General features: G+C 41.5%; 4 protein-coding genes across 4 annotated transcripts; 2 read left to right on the top strand and 2 right to left on the bottom strand.

The window, feature by feature from the left end:
- Positions 1-161: 161 nt before the first annotated feature.
- LOC117628633 (glutathione S-transferase U9-like) lies at positions 162-1,042 on the bottom strand. Its single transcript, XM_034361124.1, has 2 exons — positions 717-1,042; positions 162-631 (listed from the first exon to the last, which is right to left on the bottom strand). The coding sequence occupies exons 1-2, from the start codon at positions 1,035-1,037 to the stop codon at positions 254-256; spliced, it is 699 nt and encodes a 232-aa protein (XP_034217015.1). The 5' UTR covers positions 1,038-1,042; the 3' UTR covers positions 162-253.
- A 7,822-nt stretch (positions 1,043-8,864) lies between these two features.
- On the bottom strand, positions 8,865-10,879 carry LOC117627923 (60S ribosomal protein L34-like). The gene is made up of 4 exons (XM_034360240.1): positions 10,714-10,879; positions 9,878-9,957; positions 9,283-9,392; positions 8,865-9,146 (listed from the first exon to the last, which is right to left on the bottom strand). Exons 1-4 carry the CDS (start codon positions 10,790-10,792, stop codon positions 9,050-9,052), a joined length of 366 nt encoding a protein of 121 aa, XP_034216131.1. The 5' UTR covers positions 10,793-10,879; the 3' UTR covers positions 8,865-9,049.
- Positions 10,880-11,107: 228 nt separating this feature from the next.
- On the top strand, positions 11,108-13,400 carry LOC117628639 (pentatricopeptide repeat-containing protein At1g74630). The gene has a single exon (XM_034361128.1). It carries the CDS (start codon positions 11,113-11,115, stop codon positions 13,042-13,044), a length of 1,932 nt encoding a protein of 643 aa, XP_034217019.1. The 5' UTR covers positions 11,108-11,112; the 3' UTR covers positions 13,045-13,400.
- Positions 13,401-13,627: 227 nt separating this feature from the next.
- LOC117628640 lies at positions 13,628-16,447 on the top strand. The gene is made up of 4 exons (XM_034361129.1): positions 13,628-13,992; positions 14,640-14,955; positions 15,293-15,452; positions 15,744-16,447. Exons 1-4 carry the CDS (start codon positions 13,813-13,815, stop codon positions 16,201-16,203), a joined length of 1,116 nt encoding a protein of 371 aa, XP_034217020.1. The 5' UTR covers positions 13,628-13,812; the 3' UTR covers positions 16,204-16,447.
- Positions 16,448-18,428: the final 1,981 nt, after the last annotated feature.

Consider the following 18,428-nt stretch of genomic DNA (forward strand, 5'->3'; position numbering starts at 1 on the left):
AGGCAAACTCAAACAAGACTTCTGGATTTTCATATGTTTAACTTGTTACTGCTGCTTATTAAACAAACACTCATAGAAACTAAGAGCATTTTTAACATACACACCAAAACATATTCCAAATTTTGGATTTCAAATCATATAACGATGTTTTATTTGTTTATATTTGGGCTTATTTTTATTTGTATGTCATGTGTGACATCATTTAGTATCCCATATCTGAAATTACAAATAAAAATACTGATGTAACATAAGGTCAAGCAGCACCAGATTTGAGGGCATTATTTCTGAAGAACTGAAGAAGAGCTAGCAGCTTTTCATGAGGAGGGGTTAGCTCTTTCACCAAAGGCAGTTCAGTTAGAGCTGTCACCCAAGAAAATATTAGTGGGGTCTTCTCTGGATCTATAATTTTGATACCGAGAACTTCTTCTTGAACTTTATGAGGTCCAAATACTGAACACAATACAATGTCCAGAAGTTCCAAATTCTTGCTACTTTCAATTGAAGCGATGCCATCTGGGAAAAATTCCTTCATTCCCTCTTCAAATGTCTTTAATTTTTCAAGCAACTCCTTGATGGCTTTCTCTTGTACTTCTCCATCAGATGTGCAGGCCAAGGACAGACTTTCAAATACCTGCACTCAAAACTTGTAACTATATTAATCCACCAAAATTTTAGCTGAAAAAATCTCGTTAATTTGTTTGACAAAACTTAGAAACCTGTTGGTGGACAAAGCTAGCCCAGAAGCGAACTCGGGCCCTTTCGTAAGGATCCTCAGGCAGAAGTCCAGGACCAGTTTTCCATGTCTCATCAATGTACTCAAGAATGATGAGTGACTCAACAATAGGCTTTCCATTGTGGACAAGCACAGGAACTTTTTTGTGGACGGGATTGTACTTGAGGAGCAATGGGCTCTTGTTATTCAGATCTTCTTCCACAAACTCAAAGGGGATGCCTTTTGTTTTCAAGGCCAGTTCCACTCTCTTTGTGTAAAGACTAAGCCACGATCCGTGAAGGATCACCTTGCTTCCTTCTGCCATCTCTATTTCACACTCTTTTTCAGTTTTGGCTTGGACGTTGGAGTCAAATGTTACTGCAGCATTTATAAAGTTCCATTTTTTCTTCTTAACTTGTTTGTCAAGTCCTGATGAAAAATTCGTCCTTTAAAAAATGCATTGGTGATAAGGGCATTGACCAGCTAATAGATCAGTTCCTTCTTCCTCAAGGGAACCTGTAGTCATCGATATCTTAAAATATTCTCATTTTTTGGTCTGAAGATAAAAAAATATGTCCTTTCCCAAGTTGACTTTTGATAAACAGAGGATCTACAATTTAAGAAGAACCAAAACATTACAGATAAACGTTTTTGAAGAGTTAGCTGTAAGATAACTAGATGCTTCATAAGAATTATAATGTTGCAAATTGACGAAAATGTCAATGGCCTCTTTGAGGAAAAAAAAAAAAGAAGATAAAGAACTGCTTTTCTGTGGTCAATGAGCTCATCACCAGTGTTTGGTAATCCAATAGTAATGCCGCATGGTTATACCTTTTTTTATTATAAAAAAAAAAGTGGTATAGCCAAAACACCGAGTATAGCCGTGCGGCTGTACTATTTATTTCAACAAAACAGTGGGCCCGCCTGGCGGCTAGTGCGCGCTTCGACACATGTCAACAGTATGAGAAAATGAACTGAAGAGGAAGAGAGGGGGATGAGAACAGAGAGATTAAGAATAATTGCCACGATCAAAATTACCCGTTCTCTGTATTATCTGCAGTATAAATATTGGTACATGGGGTAGACTTTCTCAAGTCTATTTACAGAAACTTAACGTTATAAGGTAAGTCCAATCAATTACATATATTACAGAGGAATTGACAATCAATCATTCTGGCTGATGAATGCCGTGCTTGTGGTTAGGAGGCTTCTAAGGCTAATGTACTGGGATCAGCTGATTTCATGGGGCTGACAGATTGGATAGGATCTGCTGGTGTAGTATTCTCTTTACCCCCCGTCAAGCGTAACGGAGCAACGCGAAGATTGAGCTTGGATTTAAGAAGAGAAAACCGCTCGCGACTAAGGCCTTTGGTGAAGATGTTAGCAAGCTGATGAGAGGAGGGAACATAAAAGGTGTGAAGAGCTTTGCGAGCAACGAGTTCACGAACAAAATGATAGTCGATTTCGATATGACGGGTGCGAGCATGGAAAATAGGATTGGCAGCCATATAGATGGCAGAGAGATTATCAACATAGACGCAAGGGGCAGAGCGAAGAGGAATACCAAGTTCACGAAACAAGAAACCAAACCAGCGGATTTCAGCGGCAGTGTGAGCAAGAGCACGATATTCAGCTTCAGTGCTGGAACGAGAAACAGTAGACTGTTTCTTGGCAGTCCATGTGAGAAGATTAGGTCCAAAAAAAATACAAGCACCAGTGGTAGACCGTCGATCATCAACAGAACCAGCCCAATCAGCATCAGAAAAACTGCGTAAAGTAAAGTCATTGGACCGGTGAAACACAAGACCTTGCTCAACTGTACCTTTGATATACCGAAAAATGCGCTTGACAACCTGAAGATGAGAAGAACGAGGGTTGTGCATGAACTGACACACCTGATTAACGGCAAAGGAAATATCAGGCCGCGAGAGAGTAAGATATTGGAGGCCACCCACCATACTCCGATAGGTAGAGGGATCAGATAAGGGATCACCATCCAGACAGGACAATCGAGTGTCAGAGGGCAACGGTGTAGGACACGGTTTGCAGTCAGTCATGTTAAACCGTGCCAATAAATCAACTGCATATCTGGTTTGAGAAAGAAATAAACGATCGGGAAACCGAGAAATTTCCATGCCAAGAAAAAAATTGAGCTCACCCATTCGGCGACTGTCAAAGGTGGAGCACAATTGATCAAGAAATTGGTGGACACTTTGAGGGTCAGACCCGGTGACAATGATGTCATCCACATATACAAGAACATAGACAGTGCAGAAAGTGGAGCAATGAATAAAGAGTGATGCATCAGCGTGACTGTGAACAAATCCCTGAGCAAGAAGAAAGGCACTGAGGCGATGGAACCAAGCTCGGGGAGCCTGCTTAAGGCCATAGAGAGCCTTATGGAGCCGACATACATCGTGAGGATGCAGGGAATCATGAAAACCGGGAGGTTGTTTCATATACACCTCTTCTTGCAAGTACCCATTCAAGAAGGCATTTCGAACATCAAGCTGCTGAAGGGACCAGTTATAAGACAGAGCCAGAGACAAGATAGTGCGAATGGTGGCCGGTTTAACCATGAGGCTAAACGTTTCCTCGTAATCAAATCCTTCCTGTTGATGGAATCCCTTGGCAACAAGGCGAGCCTTGTAGCGGTCAACAGAGCCATCGGCTTTCCGTTTAACTTTGAAAACCCACTTGCATCCCACAATATTCATGGAAGAGGTTGCTGGCACCAAAGACCATGTTTGATTCCTCAGGAGGGCATCATATTCATCCTGCATGGCAGCTTGCCAGTGACTATATTTGGAAGCCTGGGTGAAACTTGTTGGTTCGAAGGACATGGGATCAGAGCAGGCCGCAGATAGAGCATGGGGTAAGGAGTGCGGATGGGTCATAGGGTACAAGGGTTTTGGGGCAGGACCAAAGGGAATGATGGACTTGAGGCTCTTAAACTTTTGGGGAGGGTTTGGTGTATCTGGGGAATTAGGAAGGAGAGAGGGGTCAAGGGGGGAAGAAGATTGAGTGGATGGATCAAGAAGGGAAGAGGAGGGTGTCGACTCGGGTGATGGTTTTGTGGTGTCCGTGATGGAGTCTGGGGTCGTAGGGCTGAATGGTGACGGGGAAGACAGAGGCGATGCCAATTGGTTGTGGGAGGGGGAAAAGGATGAAAGGACGACGTCTGTTGGAGCAGGGGAGAAAGGTTGTGTTGGGTCAGATTGTGTAGGATCAGATGGAGGTGGGCTGGCGGAGGGAGTAACTGATAGAGAGTCACGGATAATGGGGGCAGATTGGGCTGGACCTGTAGAAGTGTTGATTTGTGAAGAGTCCAGGCTGGGCCCAATATCAAACTGAGAGGCAAGTGTGGACTGGGCTGCAGGTGTAATTTGAGGTTGCTGGTAAGGGAAGCTTTTCTCATCAAAAATCACATTCCGAGATATATAAATGCGACCTGAAATAGGATCAAGACAGCGATAGCCTTTATAATGAGCATCATAGCCAATAAATACACAGGGAACGGATTTAAAAGATAATTTATGCCTGTTGTATGGCACCATATGAGGGAAGCATGCACAACCAAAACTCTTGAGAAATGTATAATCTGGTGTCCGGTGAAATAATTTCTCATAAGGAGAAATGTGGTCAAGTTGAGGAGTTGGTAGGCGATTAATCAGAAAAACCGCAGTAGAGAAGGCTTCAACCCAAAAGCTGTGGGGTAGGCGGGATTGGGCCAACAAACAAAGGCCCATTGCAACAATATGCCGATGTTTCCTTTCCACCACTCCATTTTGTTGGGGAGTGTATGGACATGAGATCTGATGTGATATTCCCTGGTCACGTAAAAATGTTAGGAATAATTTGCTAGTAAATTCTCCGCCACCATCAATCTGCAGTTGTTTGATACTAGAACTAAAAAGATTTTCCACCATCTTTTTGAAGTGAACAAATGTAGCAAGAACTTCTGATTTCTTAGCCAATGGATAGAGCCAAGTGAACCGAGTATTATCATCGACAATGGAGAAATAATAATGGTAACCAAAATTTGAGGAGAGTGGTGCAGGGCCCCATAAGTCAAGATGTAATAGTGCTAATGGAAATTGAGCATGAGATTGTCTATATGCAAAGGGCAATCGACAAGATTTTCCTAATGGGCAGACATGACAATTTTTATTGGAGATAATTGTACCATCAAGTGGTAAGTGGTACTTATTCAACAATGTAGTAAAAACTGAATGAGATGGGTGTCCAAGTCGGGCATGCCACACGTCCTGTGTTGTACGCTTTCCATAACAAGCAAGTTGATGAGCAATATGAGTGGCTGTTTGAATATGATAAAGGCCATCAGAACTACTGCCAGTAAGGAGTACCGTCCCCGTTTTGTTGTCCTTCACATGAAACCCATTAGCATCCAACCCAAAAAAACAATAATTATCACAGCAGAAACGACGAATAGAAATCAGGTTTTTGCGGATCGCAGGTACACACAAGACTTCATTAAGGTTTAATGATGTGTGCAACCCAGTTAACTTTGTATTACCAATGTGTGTGATTGCTAACTGATTGCCATTCCCAACAATAATTTTATCTGTACCTGTGTAAGGATGAGCATTAGGGAGAGAAGTGGCATGGGCTGTCATGTGGTGAGTAGCGCCTGAATCAAAACACCAATTGAGGTTTCCCACATCAGCAGTAGGAGGAGAAAAGTTTGTCAAATTTTCTGCCATGTATGCATGGGGCTTACGGTCAGGGCAAAACCGGGCTATGTGGCCTTGCTTATCGCACCGAAAACAAATTACTTCAGTGCGTTGGGTATTTGAGGGACTGTCTTGTGGTGTTGGAAGAAGAGGAGGGCGTCCATCAGAGAGAGTCGCAGGAGAAGACGCGACGGCAGCAGATTGTTGGTCGCGAGGCAGAGAGTGACGATCTGGAAACCAAGCCCCTTGAGTTGGCTCCCAATGCGCTGTTCTCCTTGATCCACGCCCTTGATTCCAATGCCTACCACGACCGCGTCCTCTGCCAGATCCGTGATGAGGATTGTGATGGTGACTGGGCATGTTTGAATGGAAGGTGTGCTCGTTGGAAGCACGGTCAGCGGTCATAGCCACTCCTGAAGCCACAGTAAGAGACATTCGTTTCTGCAGATGCTCTTCTCTTAGAGCTAGATCATAGAATCGATCGAAATCAATATCGAGATGCAGGTGAAGTGTTGTGGCTAACTCTTTGTAGTCAAGACCAAGTCCATCCAGAACATAACGGATGAGTTCATCATCATCCATTGTAGCACCAGCCTGTGTGAGGGAATCAAAGAGCGATTTGGCATAATTGAGATAATCAGTCACTGTTGTGTTGTTGTCCTTTCTGAGAGTGCGAATTTGGTCTCGGAGAATCCGTACACGGGTACTAGCAAGAGGTGAGAGGCGCTTGGCCAGCATGGTCCAGGCTTGATGAGCAGTGGTACAAGGGATGAGAAGTGTCTTGATGGAAGAGGAGGAAGTCGCTTTGATCCAACTCAGGACCAGTTTATCCTTGGCTAACTCTGGGTGCACAGATCCATCTTCTTGCACTTTGGGTGGGTCTGTGCTGTTCTTGACGACTGCTGCAAGACCGTGCATCTCCAAAACATCTTCAAATTGGGATTTCCAACTCAAGTAGTTGGTGCGATCCATAGGAACTGAGAACAATGATGAGATATTGAAAGAGGTGGGCAAGGAATGGGATGAGAATGGAGGTGAGGAAAGTTTTGACATTTCAGAAATCAGTTTTGACATATCAATATTGCTTGATTCTCCAGATTTAGGTGTGTCGGCCATTGGTTTGGGTAGGATCGATATTTTGAGGGTTAGCTCCAAAGAGCTCTGATACCATATGAGAAAATGAACTGAAGAGGAAGAGAGGGGGATGAGAACAGAGAGATTAAGAATAATTGCCACGATCCAAATTACTCGTTCTCTGTATTATCTGCAGTATAAATATTGGTACATGGGGTAGACTTTCTCAAGTCTATTTACAGAAACTTAACGTTATAAGGTAAGTCCAATCAATTACATATATTACAGAGGAATTGACAATCAATCATTCTGGCTGATGAATGCCGTGCTTGTGGTTAGGAGGCTTCTAAGGCTAATGTACTGGGATCAGCTGATTTCATGGGGCTGACAGATTGGATAGGATCTGCTGGTGTAGTATTCTCTTTAAACAGGTACAGCCGGCTATACAATTTTTTAATATTAAAAATCGTAGTATAGCCGCGCGGCTATACTAATTCATTTAAAAAGGGGTCCTCTTATGTTCGCATTCGACACGTGTCAAACTGGTATAGCCAAACGGCTATATGTTTTTAATTTTAAAAAAGGACCACCCGCCCAGAGTCCGCTACGTGTCAAAAATAGTATAGCCCAACGGCTATACTATTTTTTTATAATAAAAACCATATTATGGCGGAGCGGCTATACGATTTTTTATTTAAAAAACCACCGACTATAGCCGCGCGGCTATACGATTGACTATAGCAGTTCAGGCTAGCTCAAGCATGACAAAAGGTGCGAGATAAAATCTATATAAAGGCTAGCCTCATAAACTTGAACCCAGAAAACTAGGTCATTACCTTTAGTGGGAGAGATGGAAGATTAGAACAGAGTAAAACTGCATGGCACGTGGGCTAGTACTTAATCTAAGAGGGTGGAAATAGCTCTCAGACTTAAAGGCATACCCTATGAGTACATAGAAGAAGACTTGAGCAACGAGAGCCAGTTGCTCCTCAAGTACAATCCGGTTCACAAGAAGGTCCCGGTACTTTTCCACAACGGAAAATCCATTGCTGAGTCATACATCATCCTAGAGAACATTGATGAAACTTGGAAAAATGCTCCTCGGATCCTGCCTGAAGATCCTTACAAAAGAGCCGAAGTTTGATTATGGGCCTCTTATATCCAGCAACAGGTGAGACAATGCTAGTTGATCAAAAATGGTTTTTTTGCCTAACGCATCATCATCATGCTTTTGTTCGAGGGCATGAGCCAAATGCTGACAAGTCGCAGTGATGCACAAGAGAAAGCGCTTGAGCACTCGAGGAAGTGTTTGAAGGAGTGGAGGAATATCAATCTCTTCAAGGAGGAGCTTCTTTCACCAATGGAGAGAGTTTGGCCCTTACAAAGCTTATGAACAATTCTTTGGTTTGGTTACAAAATGCTGGGCCCAGAGAGGAAAGGGACCATTCATGCTAGATCACATTAGTTGTTAAAATTATTGTGCACTGTAGACACTGGTATAGTTTGCCTTTGAGTATGAGTTTAAGTTTTGATTTTGAATGCAATAAACGTTAAAAGCAATTGGCTTTTGTTCTTAAAGTCACTATCAGGATCACTCTGTTTTCTTCTGTCATCTCTCTCTCTCTCTCTCCCTATACCTTTTAATCGGATGGTGAGTTCATTCTGTTGGCAGCTTAATGTAGAGTTTAAAACTTTCTCCCTATACTTTTTAATCAATACTTTTGTAATTTAAAAACACAAATGGTTGAGCAATTTCCTGGGTCCTTATAATTAGAATATCATATTGTATTAGACTTCTTTTAATTCATTTTCATTTCAGTAGTTCCTTCCACAATAATATTTTACGCTTAATAGTAAGAAACTTATTAAATAAAAAAAATATTTGAGCCAGGGCCCTTCTTCATGAATCTGCTGAAATTTATTATACAAAAACTAAATTTGAAAACCCACAACACAAACTATAGGAAATGAGGAGTCAAATCAATAACACAAAAATATAGAATTTACTCCAAACACAATCAGTCAGTTTTTCTTTGCGGCTTCTAAACTTTGCAGTTGCCACTAGGTTCTCGTTTTTCCTTGGTGCAATCAAGTTTGTCTCAGTTTTAACCAGAATTACCCGATTGACAACGATATGTTAAGGGCGGTAAAGCAAACGATCTATATGAAAACAGAAAGAAAAACGCAGTTTCCATATATATGTGACAGTCACGTGTTTTAGCGACGCCTTTTGACTTTTAACAGAGGTTTACACTTTTCGTGACGAAATTGGTGGCCCATTCCGTTAGAAGTCTTTAGCAGCGAAAAAAACTGCCGCTAGCCGTGGGTTTAGACATTATTATCCACGGATGTTCAGAATCCAGGGATTTTGTAAACAGTAAAAGTAAGAATAACGATAAAAAACCTCATTGTCAATATCATAAGTATCAATGAGGTGATTATGTCAACTACGAAACTCATCCAAATTTAATTGACAACAGGTATTGTTCGAACAATCTTCATCCTCTCATAATAAAAGTCAAAATTTCACGCATGGAGATCAAGAAAAACAAAATCACTCTATTGCAGATTAGCTGCTCTTTGATGCCTGCTTCTCTTTTGCCTTCTGAATCTTCAAAACCTTCTTCACGATCTTCTGCTCTTCCACCAAAAAGGCTCGGATTATCCTGCAAAACCAGAAATTGCAAGAAATATTGTTGGCACTTGGAATCGTTTATAAATAGTTAACAAAATCACATCAACCAAGAAGTGCCCAAATAAGCCACAGAACTCTAGATAAGTAATATTTTTAAAAATACAAACCTCTCTCGTACAGCTCCACCAGACAGCACACCCCCATATGCACGATTCACAGTCCTCCTGTTCCTTGATAGTCTAGACCTCTTATATTCAGCAGGTCTCAGGTGAGGAATCTGCATATGGCAGTGAGTGAGAACTAACAACACTGGGCATATAACCAGGCACAGAGTTTCTCGAGACAAAGTAATCAAGAAATATAAAAACATAAACATACGTTCATCACAACACATAGACATAGAGCACTATAATATATATTATATATATCAACACGGTAGCCCTGATTTTCCCAAACATATGAATCCTGACAAACTAAGCTCATTATGAAATAAAATCATAAGCATATACATATGGCCGCAACATTAAAAAATAAGATGCTCAGACTACACAGAACATTTGATTCCTAGAATATTACCAACCATATGATATAAACCATAATGCTTAATGTGAATTATCGTAGTCCTGATTGTAACACTAAGTCAATGCCATCTCACATGTACACTTCTTGGAAGAAATAAAAATAATTGGAAATCCATAATCAGAAGACTGAACAACAAAAGTTAGAACCAACACAAGTCATAGCCACAAACAATCAACCTACCCCTTGAATCCTCTTTCCAGTAACAGGACACTTGGGTCCACTTGCTCTCTTCTTAGTGGTCTGATACACAAGCTTTCCACCTAAATATCAAATGTAGACAAGGAATAAGCAAAAAGCCATCCACACAAAATCAACAGAATAGAAAACTTTATGGTATATATTACAATGCAACTGCTGGAATGATCAGATTATAATCCAAAAGAAAACTATGATCTATAAGATACAAATGCAGGACACATACTAACACAGTTTCTGCATTTCAAAACATGTTTCCATAATTCCAACTCAGAAACCTAATATTAAATGCATAGAATTTGAAAAGAGGGAGACAAACAATGGAATTTAGCCAGTCAAAATGTGAGATCTTCTATTTTTTTGCAATAAAATGTAAGATTTTAAACCTACTCTATTGTAACCATTCAACTCGTAAAACAACAAACAATGCAGCTTCTTATTTCCATCAATTTTCTAATCTTATGCACACACAATGCACACCCTCTTTTCAATTTTCCCTAAATTGCCCATTCAGGAATTCATAAAAATAACACAATTTCTAGACATATGCAATTTACTTTGTCCAAATTTGTATACTACTAAACTCCATTATGAAATTAAAATCCATACAAATATTTTACTTTTGGAGAAGAAACAATACAATCTGGAAATAGAGTTTCTTTACAAAATAAAGCAAAAGGGACCATAAGAAACGCACACCAAACCAACCTAAGCCAATGAAAAACACACAAAGTTTGCATTTTGATTACAAGACCAAAAAACACCAGCTCTAACCCCAGATAAATATATAATAACCATGTATAAGAGGTTGATAAAAGTACCAGGGGTCTTGACGATCCGATGCTGGTTTGACTTGGTTGCATAGCTATGGCGCGTACGGTATGTGAGCCTCTGCACCATCTTCGTCTCTCTCTCTCTCTCTCTCTCTCTCTCTCTGGGTTAGAGGAACTCTGTTTTTGGGGTAGAGCGAGACAGTTAAAGCCCTAGAGTTAGAGTTGGAGAGGGAAGAGAAGCCTCGGTTGCCCTAGGATCCAACGGCTGTCACGTGCTCTCTTTCAACGGTCAAGATTTATAGGCCTTTTTTTTTAATTTGAGAACGTGCTTTTTTCTACTAAATGAGCGCCCCAATCCGGAGTGGCATTAGTGCAATCAACGGCTACTTCTAAAGGAAACCGCGAAAAAAGTCCGCGTCTTTGAACTATGGAGAGCGAGAGCTGAGAATGAACACCGCCGAACAGCTCTGCGTGTCTCTATTGAGCAAGTGCAAGACCCTCAAAACCGTGAAGCAAGTCCACGCCTTTGCGTGCAAGACCGGCCTGGATGCCCATCCTTTGGTCTCTGGCAAACTCCTCCTACACTGCGCGGTCACAATCTCTGGCGCTCTCGAATATGCTCGCCGTCTGCTCCTTCATTTTCGAAACCCAGATGCTTTCATGTACAACACGCTCATTCGTGGGTTCGCTGAATCTGATACCCCGGACAATGCTTTTGATGTGTTCGTTGAAATGCGCCGGAAATTGATCGACCCGCTTGATAGCTTTTCTTTCGCGTTTATACTCAAGGCGGCGGCCAATTGCCGGTCTTTGAGAGATGGGATGCAGCTGCATTGTCAAGCTTTGATTCATGGGCTTGATACCCATCTTTTTGTTGGGACAACGATTATCAGTATGTATGCTGAATGCGGGATTGTCAGCTTTGCACGCAAAGTGTTTGAGGAGATGTCTGATCCAAATGTGGTGGCTTGGAATGCTATTCTTACAGCCTGTTTTAGGTGTGGGGATGTGGAGGGAGCGGAAAGAATGTTTGATCGTATGCCTTTGAGGAATTTGACCTCTTGGAATGTTTTGCTTGCAGGGTATGTGAAAGCGGATGAGCTTGAGCTGGCTAAGAAGGCGTTTTTGAGGATGCCGATGAAAGATGATGTGTCTTGGAGTACTATGATTGTTGGGTATGCTCAGAGTGGTTGTTTTGATGAGGCTTTTGGGTTTTTCAGGGAACTACAGAGGGAGGGAATTAGACCCAATGAGGCGAGCTTGACTGGGGTTCTCTCTGCGTGTGCACAAGCTGGGGCATTTGAGTTTGGCAAAATTCTACATGGGTTAGTAGAGAAGGCTGGTTTTCTTTGGATGATTTCAGTCAATAATGCACTCCTGGATACGTACTCTAAATCTGGAAATGTGGACATGGCTCAGTTGGTCTTTAAAAGGATGCCGGAGAAAAAGAGTATTATTTCTTGGACTTCAATGATAGCGGGGCTTGCTATGCATGGTTATGGCAAAGAAGCAACACAAGTTTTCCATGATATGGAAGCATCTGGAATTAGGCCTGATGGGATCACCTTCATTTCAGTTTTGTATGCTTGTAGTCATGCTGGTTTGATCGATGAAGGATGTGAGTATTTCTCTAAGATGAGATATTTGTATGGTATAGAACCAGCTATTGAACATTACGGTTGTATGGTGGATCTATATGGTCGAGCTGGTAAACTGCAAAAGGCCTATGATTTTGTTAGTCAATTGCCAATGTCTCCTAATGCTGTTGTTTGGCGAACTCTTCTTGGGGCTTGCAGCATTCATGGTAATGTTGAGTTGGCAGAACAAGTGAAGGAAGTGCTCTCCAAACTTGAGCCTGAAAATTCAAGTGACCACGTTCTCTTGTCAAATATATATGCTGTTGCAGGGAAGTGGAACGATGTTGCTGCTGTAAGAAGATCAATGGCTGACCAGAGGCTTAAGAAAACTCCAGGATGGAGTGTGATTGAAGTTGATAAGGTCATATATAGTTTTACGGCTGGTGAAAAATCAAATAAGATTATAGAAGAGGCTTATGAGAAGCTAAGGGAGATAATGTTAAAGATAAGGGTTGATGGAGGTTATGTTCCGGAGGTTGGGAGTGTTTTGCATGACATAGAAGAAGAGGATAAAGAAGATTCAGTGTTCAGGCACAGTGAGAAACTTGCTGTAGCTTTTGGCTTGGCAAGACTTGGGGTAGGAATGAATATAAGGATTGTGAAGAATTTACGAGTCTGTAGGGACTGTCATACGGTGATGAAGCTGATTTCTAAGGTTTATAGATTGGAGATCGTAGTGAGAGACAGAAGCCGTTTTCACTCCTTCAAGGACGGCTCTTGTTCTTGCAAAGATTACTGGTGAGTGGCAACTGACGAAGTTCTTGAAGAAGTATAGCTCCTATAAGTTAAGAGAGATCAAAGTCATGGAAGAATATACTGACACGGATACGCAAGACAAGAAGGAACGCCAAGAATTTGTCCTTAAGTCACATTACTGATCAAAAATTTCAACAATTGGTTCAAAGGAAGCAGGGGAAATGATGAAAACTGAAAATGAACTTCTAAAACAACAAGGAGCAACTGAGTACTGAGTAGGCAGATAGAGAATTGAAGTGCTGGCAGATTTTCATTTAACTACACCCAGTTGGTTGTTGTCAACAATTTTCTTCTTTCTTTTGACCCCCCAAAATGTGTACAGATTATACATGCTAGGAATTTTCTTCAAAGGTGGAGCATTTCAGATGGGATGTTTGTAAACGTTTGTAATGAGCAAAGGAAGCAGATATTTTTGGAAATATCCCAAGCTGTTAGGTGAGAAAAATGAAAAACACGTATCGTTTGGCGGGAGGGAGGCCAACGGCACTATATGGAGAAAAAGTGAACAAATTTATATCTCAGCTGGTGCTGAGTGATATTTCCAAAACTATTGTGGACACTACTGATATATTCATATTTCCCCCCTGACGCTGACTGTGGACCGCTGAGCACAGATTCTTGATATTTTTCCACAGCAGAAAATCTCAGTAAAAGCCAGTGGTCAGCGTCTTCCGCCGCAACCCCATTTACCCAAAAACCCAAGACCCAAAGCCCCTGCCCGTAATCCTTCTCTCTCAATTTCGGCACCATATCCATGGCGCTCTCTGCAGCATTCTACACATCTTCACAACCGTCCCGTGCTCTTTTGTGCAGAACTCGTAGACCCAATTTCTCTCAGACTGCTTGCTTCCAGAAAACCCTAACAATTAGGGCTTCAACCACCCTGGACTACTCCAAGCTCACTGTGGGTGATAAATCTTCAGCCCCATCAAAGGTCAGAGACCCAACTGTACTTTTTCTTTGTTCTTACTTTGTCATTTTGCCCATGGGTTTCAAAGTTGAGGTTTGGATTGTGGCTTCTGTGCTTCTACATGTGTACGAATCATTAATGTATTGGAAACTTGAGAAAATTGGATGAATTTGAAAATGAGCTAGGGGATTTCAAAAACTAACCAAGAAAAATTGGATTAAAGTGCTTACATATCTAAATGAAAAATTGGATTTCGGAAAAGATTTGAATTAGTTTACTTTCTGAAGTATTGAATTGAAGTTTACATTTCTACCACCCAAGAGAAGAGACTCATTTTATTATCAATGTGAAACACAAGTTAATATTATGTTAAATTCCATGAAAAATTAGATGGAACGGTTCTATTTTATTCTATACATGTGTACCTTTGTGTATCAGTCACTGAACCAAATATCACTAGGAGTGGATGTCACTGGTAACAAACAACATTTTGGAAACTAAAATTTTGTTAATTGCAAGGATATAGGGATCAGTTTATAAAGAAACACATTGATGTTAAAATCCAGTCAACTAATGTTATTGTGTCTGTCATTTTCTTTCTAATAATGATTTGTCGAGTCCAGTATTATGTGTTGTCACCTTGCCTGACAAATTATTGTACTTTTTTTCAGAGCAATAGTTGGCAATGGAATTTCAAGGAAAATTCTATTAACATCTACTATGAGGAGCATGAAAAGGAGAAAGAGGGTCCTTCTAAGAACATCCTTATGATACCAACCATTTCTGATGTAAGCACTGTTGAAGAATGGAGATCAGTAGCAAGTAATCTTGTTCAGCAAGATGGTAATGTTAATTGGCGAGCAACCATTGTTGATTGGCCTGGTCTGGGGTACTCTGATAGGCCAAAGATGGACTACACTGCTGATCTCATGGAGAAATTTCTGATTGACTTCATCAATGCACCTGATGGTCCTATAAGCGGCTCAGGTTGATGAGTAACTACTGTTCCTTGGTTAATGATATTATGATGATACCACTACTGTTTTTCTGCATTCTATTTAGAGTATTCTTAGCATGATGTACACATCTTGTTCCATCATGCATGAGTTAAGGTACTCGACCTTCTTAACTACATATAGTTACTTGAAACACATCATGCTTCCCAACCCCCATCGAATGAGGGAAAAAAGTAAATTTACTGATTGTTTTTCTTTGTTAGGACGTATTGCCTCAATCAGAACCTTTTTTATTTTATTTTTCTTTATGTGGTCAGCCTTTTCTTTTCTTAAAGTTTACTTGCTAATAATCTCTTGCTATCAACCAGAAAATGATTTTGTAGTATTTGGAGGAGGGCATGCCGCCACTTTAACTATTCGTGCTGTAAAACGTGGTGCGGTGAAACCTAAAGCCATTGCTGCTATTGCACCCACCTGGGCTGGTCCCCTTCCTATTGTGTTTGGTCGAGATTCTAGCATGGAAACAAGGTATTCTATCTGAAAACATATATTAAATGATTCTAGTTGTTGACAATTGAGCTGTAATTGGGAACCCAAATTGTGGATAACTATTCTGCAGAAAAATCTACAGTGCACGACCATTAAGTCATATCACATCACTCCATGTCATTGTGTGTGATAAAATGTAGTTGGTCCATTTTAAAGATTTTAATATAGATGTCTTTAAGGGAAAGTGCTACTTTTCCATGTAAGTAAGCACCAGTTTTTTCTTGATCTATGACCTGACTGATATCTCCTTTTCTTAACAAATTTTCTCAGGTATGGACTGCTTAGGGGCACCTTACGAGCCCCTGCTGTGGGCTGGATGATGTATAACATGCTTGTCAGCAATGAGAAGTCAATTGAATCGCAGTACAAATCACATGTCTATTCAAATCCGGACAATGTGACTCCTGGAATTATCGAAAGCCGATACGCACTGACCAAGCAGAAAGGAGCTCGCTATGTACCTGCTGCTTTCTTGACTGGTCTCCTTGACCCTGTACAAACACGAGAGGAATTTGTTGGACTCTTTGCAGAGATGGGCAGCCAGAAGATCCCAGTTCTTGTCCTGTCGACTGAAGGATCTCCAAAGAGGTCAAAAGCAGAGATGGAAGCTCTGAGGGAAGCTGAGGGAGTAAGTAAGTTTGTTGAGGTTCCAGGTGCTCTACTTCCTCAAGAGGAGTATCCTGCTATGGTTGCAGAGGAGCTTTACAAGTTCTTACAAGAAAACTTTTGAATTGAAAAACTAAAGATCGTTTTAGGTTGGCAGTTGTATGGTTTCCCTGTACCACAGTTTTCCCACAGGTTATGTTACACTGCTAATTTATGCCGTAAGAAAGATTGGATGCCAATATGCATCTGTACAAACATTTTTCTCTTTCTTTTAATGATGAACTTGTGCAAATTTATGTATACTTCTCTGGTCACTATATGTATATACACTTTATCTACTCTAAGATAATTCAGATTCCACTTTTATATGTGGTGGTTTTTAGCAGACATGAAATCTGTTCAGCTGAGAGAAAGGGCCACTGTTTAGCCCAATAAAGGCAAAGGCAAAAATTAACAAATAGCCGTGGGCTATGGCCTCCCTAAGGCATAAGAGGCTAGCTATGACCCAAATTGGCCAAGTGATCAGCGACTACATTGAGGATGAACCCAAAATCTCTTTCTTTCTTCTTTTTTTTGGTCTAACCCAAAATCTCTTTTAGGAGCTGTCTGGGCCACATGAACCCTAATTAAGCAGAAAAACTTTCTTATAACAAGGATAGCACTATTTTGCTATTTCCGACTGTTGAGGCCCAAAAATCCAAGGGGCTAAGCCCAAGATGACTATTGGCCCAATAGGGACAAGTAAACACAAGAGAATTTAGGGAACGAATTAATACGAGCTACGGGCCACGTGCCGCGCCAAGCAAGAACGTGCGGGAAGACCAAAAACATGCTAACTTTACAAAAAACATGCTCACTCCTATTGAACCCGGCTATAGCCTATGGTGATAGGATAAAAATCCAAGTACAAGCATAGGTGTCGGAACTGCCATGCCAACGCCAAGATGCGTTACAAGCTTAGGTGGGCCCAAGCCACCAAAATTACCCGGGGCTTGCTTGAACGGGTTGTGATATGGATGGCAACGGGCTTTCATAAAACTCATTGACGAGCCAAGGGAGTGGTAGTTTCGGGTCACTTGGGGGGCCCAAAACTCAAGCCTATTTCTTCGGCCCGAAATGCATGGGTTAGCATGAGAGAAGAGAGAGCATGACCCAATACCTTAGAAAAAAAGTGCAAAGCCTGTTAGAAAAGGCTAAGACAATTAGAAAGCCTAAACGTGCTGTTAAAGTGCAATAGGCAAGCTGCTTCCGGCAGCTTGACGAAAAGCCCAGTAGATTGACCAGAATGACATATCACCAATTCAAAGCCTAGGAAAGAAAAGCCCAGCCCAAGCTCTCTGTAAAATATCTGGCCAAGCACGTTTTGTCCCTATCCGAGAGAGTCAACAGCAAACATCTTAAAAACCAGAGGAAATCCACACAAGCAAGAGGTTTATCCGCTGAGTAAAACGTAGCTCCTTTCCCTCCCATTGTCCTGGCAGCTTGCATAGGAAAGGTCGAGAGAAAAACAAGCGGCTCTTCACCTCTATGAAGAAGGGCCAGCAAAACCAAGACCTTGGAACCGCAAATGGGTTCCTTACCCATATGTCTTGGGCGGATAGGATTCATCAAAGAAGACGAAGTGGGGAAAAACAATGGAAAGAGGGAGGGAACTATGACGAAATTAGAACCCTGAGTGGCTATAAAAGGAGGACTTCTGCTACCCAGAAGAACCAATTTCCAGAGCTCGACCAAGCATTGTCAAGCAGCTGGAAAATCTACTCAAGCCACCCCATCTCCTCCTCCATTCGTTTTCTTCCTCCATTAGGAAGGAAACCAGCCAAATCTTCCTTTGCTTGCTCTAAACCTCCATCCTCCATAGGAAAATTCATCTCTCTCTCTCAAAATTGCTAAACCTGTGAAAGCCTAGCTCCCATGCCACATGCTCTCCAAGCCAAGCTCTTCTGTAAAATTGGTTAAGTTTGTTTGGGCTATTAGTGAAGGAAGCCTGAGAGTGTTTTCGTAACAGTTTCATCAGACTCTGCGAAAAACACTCTTCCAGGCGCTTGGTATCGAACCCAGGCACTTGGGGAATTTTGCTCACTTCTCTTCTTACGGCAGCCCAAGCCCATTCGTCAGGCTGCTGGAACAAAAAGCCCCAACATAAATTGGCGACTCTGCTGGGGACCAAGCTGCCATTTTTTCGCTAATGCCTCCAAAAAAGAAGACTAGGAGCAATACCATGGCCTCTCAAGGCGGATCTGACCACGGTGATTCCGAATCACGACAAAATGCCTCCTCTAGGCAGCAAGAACGTGCAAGTGAGGGAGCTTTTACCCTCACAGACCTTATTACGGCTATGCAGGCTAT

The sequence above is a fragment of the Prunus dulcis genome, chromosome 5 (assembly GCF_902201215.1).
Source record: "Prunus dulcis chromosome 5, ALMONDv2, whole genome shotgun sequence".
Lineage (NCBI taxonomy): Eukaryota > Viridiplantae > Streptophyta > Magnoliopsida > Rosales > Rosaceae > Prunus > Prunus dulcis.

Bases quoted from the DNA above. Each gene is read 5' to 3' on its own strand.
- LOC117628633 (XM_034361124.1), bottom strand. From the start codon at position 1,037: ATGGCAGAAGGAAGCAAGGTGATCCTTCACGGATCGTGGCTTAGTCTT. The intron at 632-716 runs GTTTCTAAGTTT...TTTTGAGTGCAG, and splicing joins CTAGCTTTGTCCACCAACAG to GTATTTGAAAGTCTGTCCTT.
- LOC117627923 (XM_034360240.1), bottom strand. From the start codon at position 10,792: ATGGTGCAGAGGCTCACATACCGTACGCGCCATAGCTATGCAACCAAG. The intron at 9,958-10,713 runs GTACTTTTATCA...TTTGATATTTAG, and splicing joins TCGGATCGTCAAGACCCCTG to GTGGAAAGCTTGTGTATCAG. The intron at 9,393-9,877 runs GTAGGTTGATTG...TGCCATATGCAG, and splicing joins CTGGAAAGAGGATTCAAGGG to ATTCCTCACCTGAGACCTGC.
- LOC117628639 (XM_034361128.1), top strand. From the start codon at position 11,113: ATGAACACCGCCGAACAGCTCTGCGTGTCTCTATTGAGCAAGTGCAAG.
- LOC117628640 (XM_034361129.1), top strand. From the start codon at position 13,813: ATGGCGCTCTCTGCAGCATTCTACACATCTTCACAACCGTCCCGTGCT. The intron at 14,956-15,292 runs GTTGATGAGTAA...GCTATCAACCAG, and splicing joins TGGTCCTATAAGCGGCTCAG to AAAATGATTTTGTAGTATTT. The intron at 15,453-15,743 runs GTATTCTATCTG...AAATTTTCTCAG, and splicing joins GATTCTAGCATGGAAACAAG to GTATGGACTGCTTAGGGGCA.